The following is an 8038-nucleotide window of genomic DNA, read 5'->3' as shown; positions in this document are numbered from 1 at the left end:
GGAGGGGGGGTTGCGGTTACGCGCGAACGCCCCATTTCCTCCCCACCCTGGTAAAAAAAAGCGAACCCCTTTCTAAAAAAAAAAAAAAAAAAAAAAAAAAAGAAATGCAATTAAATTTTATTCCATAATTTGATCTGCACAAAGCAATTCAAGCTTAGACATATGCATAAAGCTCAGAGGACTTTGGCGTTTTTCTTGGAGAAAAATAAAAGAAACTTCAAATTGCTTGGTAACAAAGATGCTAAAAAAATGTATTAAACTCCATCGTGTCATTTTGGGAGAGCCACTTTCAAGAGACGGCCTCATGTAGGCCACGGTGCAGATCGCAAACAGCCTGGGTTCCCACAGATCCGCTGTTGAGCAGTTTTTGGGCCTGGCTGGGTTATCGGGGGCCTTGTGGAGATGCAACTGCTGAGATAATACCAGCACCTCTTAAGCACTGGGTCCTTTAGTGTTAAGGTCAGTAAATACAGTTGCTGTTTCGGCTCTAGGGTGCCTCCCCATCCCAAGCTCACCTCTTACTGGTCACAATGGGGACCCTCCAGCCCTTGATCTGGCTGAGCTCTGTGTCAGAGACCTCGATCTGCAGCGGCAGCCGGGGCACCCACACGGTGACATGCAGGGGGGCGCTCAGGTACTGGTATGTGAAGTTCACCACCGCTTCCGTCTTGCCTTTGATCTCTTTACCATTGACGAAGATGTAGTCACAGCGGTCAGACACCTGTACAGACAGGGGGAGAGAGGATGGGGGAGACGTTCACGGACTCTGGAGACCATCCTTTTTTTGTTTTTCCTGTTCTCTTGCAAAGCACAAGTGCTTACTTCGGGTTTCTCCTAATGCAGAGCCTGAGACAAGGACTTGGTGCGCTCAGTTTAATTCGGAGGCGACCCCAGGGAGCATGGGTGAAGGAGCAGACGAGGGAGACAGAGAAAGAAGAAAAGCCAATAGGAAGGTGCCTTTCTGAGGCTGCCACAGGGACCGCACAGGGACCGCGGGCTCAGTTTTCAGAAACTTCATGAAAAGTATCTAGAATTATCCACCTGAGGGGCAAGAGGTGGGAATATTTTTTAGCTGCCATCTCTTTCTGCCCCTGCCTGGGACACATACAGCAGACTGAGGTGAGACTGAAATCAAAAAGCGAGCATGAACTTGCACAGAACTGCCGCTGTAGCTGAAATCTGGGCGGGCTGCGTCATTTGATGTGAGCACCAGAGGTGTTCGCGCCCTGGGCAGGTGTGTCTTTTCAGAAAGTAACTGCACCCAGAACCCACCCCTTCCAGCCTCCAAGGATGCAAAGGCCTGGAGTGCTTTCCTCCCAGCGTGGTTCTCACCAACTCCGAGGTCTCTCCCCTCCATGCACATGCGGGCCGGACGCAGGTTCTTTATGGCCTCCAGGCTTTGGCAAGGCCAGTCCCTTTTCCTGGAAGCACCCTCCCATCCCTATGTGCCCCCAGCTCAGGGGTTCCTGGGACACATCTTCTATGAACCCATGGTATTGTTTATATAATGCGTGTTCACCGCGTGAATAGCAGATCACATACGGGACTACCAACCTGTGTTCCCTCTCGCCATGTGCCTCCCTTTCCTTTTCCCCTTCCTGGCAGTTTGCTCTCTCAGGAAAGGGAGGAGAAAGAGAAGAAACAAAAAATAAAAACACAGACAAAAAAATAAAGTTTGCAAGCATCTGGCTTTTGTGTTCCAAGGTTATTCATTCAAATATGACTCGCTCTGCAGCCCAGTGGCCCTTCCCAGTGCAGCGAGGAAGCAGCAGAATGATGCCTATGGTCTCAAGCAGGCAGGAAGGGTCAGTGTGGACAACAATGAGGGCCACTGAGAAGGTAACCTGTGTGCACTGTGACGGGTAAAGGATGCCCCTAGCAACTGCAAACACAAGACTGTAAGACAGCTCCCTTCCCCAAGGCTTTGGCAATAGTTAAGTCCCCTGGAAATTAGTTTCTGCCACGCTGATGAATCGAAAACTGAAAATAGAAACAAAGTTGGGTTACAGAGAAACAATATGACCCATCTTGAATGGCCAAGTTTATCAGATGTGATTTAAATGGGTCCCTTGTGTCCATATCACCTCTTAAACTAAGAAGTCCTTGAAGGCAAAAAGTACCTCTTGTTCATTTTTCACCTCTGGGTTCCTTACCCCAGCTGCTTATGAAGCAGGAGCTCAGTGAAATGGATATTGCATGGATGAATGGATGCATGAGGAGATGGACAGACAGATGAACAGATGGATGACTGCACACATTGATGCACAGGCAGATGGACAGATGGAGAAATGGATGAATGAATGGGTGGATGGACAGGTGAATGGGTGGTGGACACATGGGTGGATAGATGGATAGACAGGTGAACTGATGGATGGATGCACATGCTGATGGACAGACAGATGGACAGATGGAGAAATGGATGAATGGGTGGTGGACACATGGGTGGATAGATGGATAGACAGGTGAACTGATGGATGGATGCACACATTGATGGACAGACACATGAATGGACGGATAGACAGGTGAATGGCTGGTGGATAAACGGGTGAATCTGTCAATAGACTGAAAGATAAACAGATGGATAGATGCACACATCAATGGACAGAAAGAAGGGTAGATGGATGGATGGACAGGTGAATGGCTGGTGGATAAATGGGTGAATAGGTGGATAGATGGATAGACAGATGAACTAATGGATAGATGCACACATTGATGGACAGACACATGAATGGATGGATAGAAAGGTGAATTGCTGGTGTATAAATGGGTGAATTTTTCAATAGACTGAAAGATAAACAGATGGATAGATGTACCCATCAATGGACAGAAAGAAGGATAGATGGATGGATGGACTGGTGGATGAATGGCTGGTGGATAAATGGGTAGACAGCTGGACAGATGGACAGACAGGTGAACAGAGAGATGGATACACACATTGACAGGTGGTTGGATGGATAGACGAATGGCTGGTGGATAAATGGGCGAATAGGTGGATAGATGGATAAACAGATGGATGAATGCATACATTGATGGACAGACACATGAATGGATGGACGGACAGGTGAATGGGTGGTGGATAAATGGGTGAATAGGTCAATAGACTGATAGATGAACAGATGGACAGATGCACACACTGACGCACAGACAGATGGACAGAGGGATGGATGAGCAGGGCCTGTCCTTCATGGGATGTCATCAAAGATCTTGGGGTTGATGGGAGATGCAGTGAGAGACTGAGATGAAATGGAGCCAAAAGCCACAAAAACACAAGAAGTTAATTCAAAAGTTTCTAGAAAGTTCTCAGGCAGTGTTTCCTAACATTTCTTGGGTCATTCACTCTTTTGAGAATACATATAAAGCTAATTATTGCTAGAGAAATGCACATACATACAGTTTAGCGGAACATTTCAGAGTGAATGAAATCACTCAGAAGCCCCTCACACAGCACTTAGCATACTAAGCTATAATTGCTGATTTGCTTATCGGTCTCCTGTCTATATCATGTATTTTGGAAAGAACAGAGTCCCCTTCTGGGGGTCTGTGGCCTCAGCCAAATAACATCCAGTGCTGAGCAAAGAACTCTTGTAATCTGATCACCCTCTCTTCCCCCAGCTTCCGGGAACCATGGATGGCTACTCTGGGCTCAATTTTCATCTTCAACGTGCACTTCTGTTTGGAGAGGCAGCTGGTGAGGGCTGGGCTGAGAGAATTTCCTCCATCTGCTGGGGACCAGTGGCAGGGAGCAGTTGGGAAGGGAACACATGGATGGATCTTCTCATTCATGGTCAAGAGTGGTTTAAAAATGTTTACACGCTGATTAAAGATGGAAGACAATTTTAGTTGCTGTCCCAGGCTTGTCATCAGCAGGTGAACACTGCCCTGGATCTGGGAAGGCATTAGCATAACAGCCGAGCAAGAGTTATATCAGTAATCACTTCTTTAATCAATGTTGTAATTTACAGACCATTGACTTTTCTCATTTATTACCTTTCTGAGCTCTGGTGGGAGGAAACCTGGCCGCTCCCGAATATATAAATAATTAAGAGCAATGCCAAGGGTATGAAGTTGCCATGCATGATAGAGCTGTCACTGCTATTCCTGAAGGTGTCATAAACGCCTGGGGACATCTCAGGATGCATTAATCATCTCCTAAGTGGCTAGCGGTGAGAACAGAGCCACCGTATTAAAGAATGAGCCTGCTCATCTACCAAAAGGAACCGAAGCCCCACAGGAGTCTTTGTAGTCCCTCGGCTTTGTTTCTCAGCCTGCTTTCCAACCTTCTTTGTGGAGGAGCTGCCTGTTGAGAAAACTGCCCACTGGACTGCACTCACTCTGACATTTAAACTATGCGGGCAGAAAGCATGAGCCAAGGCCCAGGTATCAGTGTCTGTCTGTAAGGACGCGGGGGCGGCGGGGTCATGTGGGGCCTGGTGGAGCCACATACGGTCAGTGGCCATATTCTGTTATCACTCACCTTCCTAATGGCACCTTCCTGAGACCACACCTGCCTCCTGAGGAGAGCCTCGGGGTCACTTTCCAAGGGGAAGGCAGAGGCATCTGCCGGTCAGCCATGGATGTCTCGTGGAAGCCTTGCCTGAATTGTATTCTAGCCAAGCTGCTTCTCAGACTTGAGTGAGCCTCAGGGAGGGCCTGTTGGCACAGACTGCTGAGTGTCCATCTCAGATTCGGCAGGTCTAGGGTGGTGACCCACACGGGCATTTGTAACCAACGCCCATGGATGCCGCTGCTCTGGGTGCCACTTTGAGACTCACTCCTTGTGGGTCTCTACATCCCACTCACGATGGGAATCATTTAGTTATGATGCTCGAAAGCGCATCTCTGTGCTGACATCTCCTAAACTCCTGCCTCTGGACATCCACCTGCTTCTTCCACGTCTCCCCTTGGGTCTCTAATTAGCATCTCAAGCTCAACGTGTTCAAAAATCAAACTCCTAGTATAGTTTTTGTGCATCTCAGGGCACTGAGGTTGTGCTGGAATGAAGTTCAGATACAGGAAAATCAAAGGTGCTTTTCCCGTACACCCACGCTTGTGGACCTGACCGTTAATATGAACGAAATGCGAGTACACAGTAACCATCCCTGCTGCACATTTGCAAGGTGCTTTCAGGTCGTTTTCTTTCTTTCTTTTTTGAGCTCAGGTGTTTTATTGATTAATAGTAAACTGTACATTTTAAAACTGCTGAGAGAAAGTTTCAAACGTTCTCACCACAAAAAGTTAAGTATGTGAGATGACGAATATGCTTAGCTTGACTTAATCATTGTATAAGAATACACCGTATTCATATATCACTTTGTACTGCATAAATATATACAATTACAATCTGTCAATTTACAATATAATAAAAAAATAAAAAAGAAAACAGCAAAGAAGCCCAAGCGTGGTGGCTCACACCTATAATCCCAGCCCTTTGGGAGGTTGAGGCGGGCGGATCACCTGAGGTCAGGAGATTGAGACCAGCCTGACCAATATGGTGAAACCCTGTCTCTACTAAAAATACACAAAAAAACCTAGCTGAGCATGGTGGTGGGTGCCTATAATTTCAGCTACTAGGGAGGCTGAGGCAGGAGAATCGCTTGAACCTGGGAGGCGGAGGTTACAGTGAGCTGAGGTTACAGTGAGCTGAGATCGCACCATTGCACTCCAGCAAAAAACCAACGAACCAACAAACAAAGAAACAGAAAAGAAACCCAATGTTTAAAAACAACTTGTAAGGCTTTATTTTTACCATAAAATCAGTTTGCTTCCTAGGCCACCGGTTTCTTCTGGTTACCACTTGGGTGATTTGCCTTTTTCCCTCTTTTACTTTAAAGAGCCTTTCTGGAGCCTTCTGTATCCTGGCCGTTTCAGATGCTTTGTAAAAACAAACACTTATAATGGTTTTCTTTCATAACGTTTTCTCCGGAATTCATTGTTCTTTTGCTGGAAATTTTAGCACATTTGTGCGAGTTACCATGGACATTTTACTTGGATTTATTTCTACCACATTATTTGTGCCACCTATTTGTCCATTCTGTTTTCTTTTTGCTTATTTGTATCTCATTTTTGGCCTTCTTTGCCCACTGTTTTCATACTCAGTTTTTCTAGAGCCATGGACAGCAGTTATGATCCCATTTTGTAGATGAGAAAACTGAGGCCCACCGTGGTTGCCGCTCATCCCAGCTGGAGAGTTAGAGTGAGAACTGCCTATGAGAGTCAGTTCAGGACTTGGATGGGCTGTCTCGGCCACGCTGTTTATACTGGGATTATGGCCTTGGCTGAAGTCATCCTTCTTGCCATGTGCCTATTTGAGTCACTTGCATTCCTGTGGGCAGGTGGGCAGGGGAAAGGCAGGTGCTGAGAGAGGCCACTGGCCAGCAACTGTGGCATGCCTGTGGCAAGGGACCAGTGGCAGTCGGAACCTCTCCTCAAGTGGCTCTGCCGGCACTTCCTCATCCCCTCCCCCAGGGGCCACTCGGAAAGGCTGTCTCGGTTTCCAAGTCCAGGCAGGGAACAGATGGTCCACACAAACCTGAACTTGAGGACTGCGGATCGCAGTGGGGGGGGAGGGTTAAGGGAAAACAGCGTGGCGGGGAAAGCATGCCAGGGCTCGGAGGCAGGCGGTGGGTTGCTCTGCATCCTCCAGAATTCACGTCTGCCTGGAGCCTCACACTGCGAGCTTGTTTGGAAACACGGGCTTGCAGATGTAATTACTTAGGGGTCGAGATAAGAACATACTAGCTTGGGGCAGGCCCTAAGTCCAATGACTGGTATCCCCAGGAGGAGAGGAGAGACACAGAGACACACACAGAGAAGGTGATGTGAAGACGGAGGCAGAGACGGCAAGAATGCGCCTTGAGGCCGAGGGAGGCTGGAAACCACCAGGAGCTGGCAGGGGCAGGAAGCGTCGTCCCCTAAAGCCTTCAGAGCATTGCAGCCCTGCCCACACCTTGACTTTAAGCCCTGGCCTCCAGAGCCGTGGAATAATGCATTTCTGCTGCTTTAAGACACAGTTTATGTTAATTTGTGACAGCAACCCCAGACACGGGTACAAAGGCTCCCAGAAGTGGTCACCACCTGGAAGGCAAAGTGAGCGCATCTACGGATCTGGCGTGGACACACTGTCTCCGAGAAGAGGCCGCCGGTGGAGCCGGGAGCTTGCGTTCAACCCACAGCCTTGCATTGAGGGGCCAAGGGACCAACTCTCCTGAGCTCCCTCCTCTCTCACCCTCCGGTTTCACTGGAGCCTCCCATTGCCCAAGCCCAGTGAGAAGTGGGGGGAGGCCGAGCTTGTTAGAGCCATCCACACAGTGTAGCCTCCCAGGGCCACGGGTGGGGTGGGAGAGGGACGAAGGGATCTGGAGGGACAAATACAAATCCCCAGATCAGGGGCCTCTTCTCAACAGCTCTGAATCTAGGGTGATTGCGGGAAAATGTCTAAATAATATCTCCGTTTCAACTCTGGAAAAATCCTTGAATGAGGTATAAGGTCCTCCCCGATGTGCTGGTTATCTTCCCTGTGCATCTTCTGTGGGTCTCACCTTGTCCACTCCACTCAGCTGCTGGCCTCCCTGCTGGTTCCTGGACACGCCAGGTGCACACCTGCCACAGGGCCTTTGCATGTGCTGCTCTGCCTGATGGCCCCTCCTCGACTTGTCTGCCTGATTTGCTCTTCATATCCTTCAGCTCTTTAATCCAGTAGATCTCAGCCTGGGGCAATTTCGTCCCCCAGAGGGCACTTGAGCATCTCTGGACATCTTGGTTGTTACAAATGGGAGGCTATATTGTAACCAGTATCTAGGCGACAGAGGCCAGGCATGCTGCTCAACAGCCTACAGTGCTCCTCAATGAGGAATTAACCCACCCCGGATGTCACCAGCACCGAGGCTGAGAATCCCTGCCTTCTCAAATGTTAACTTCTCAAAGATTCTTTCTCTGACATTTCTTCTTTTTTTTTTTTTTTTTTTTTGAGCCTCGCTCTGTCTCCCAGGTCCGAGTGCAATGGTGCCATCTTGGCTCACTGCAACCTCCACCTCCTGGG

The 8038-nt window shown here is 48.5% G+C and overlaps 1 protein-coding gene across 1 annotated transcript in view; it reads right to left on the bottom strand.

The window, feature by feature from the left end:
• TMEM132C (transmembrane protein 132C) overlaps positions 1-8038 on the bottom strand; it is a 431755-nt gene that overhangs the window by 13546 nt on the left and 410171 nt on the right. The window contains exon 6 of the mRNA XM_032244139.1: positions 516-721. Within this exon, the coding sequence (XP_032100030.1) occupies positions 516-721 (206 nt within the window). The remainder of the gene's footprint in view (positions 1-515; positions 722-8038) is intronic.

The sequence above is a fragment of the Sapajus apella genome, unplaced genomic scaffold (genome assembly GCF_009761245.1).
Source record: "Sapajus apella isolate SASKATOON/1434 unplaced genomic scaffold, GSC_monkey_1.0 scaffold2, whole genome shotgun sequence".
Taxonomy (NCBI): Eukaryota; Metazoa; Chordata; class Mammalia; order Primates; family Cebidae; genus Sapajus; species Sapajus apella.
Note: the sequence above shows the minus strand (reverse complement) of the source record. Positions and strands in the feature narration are given on the sequence as shown.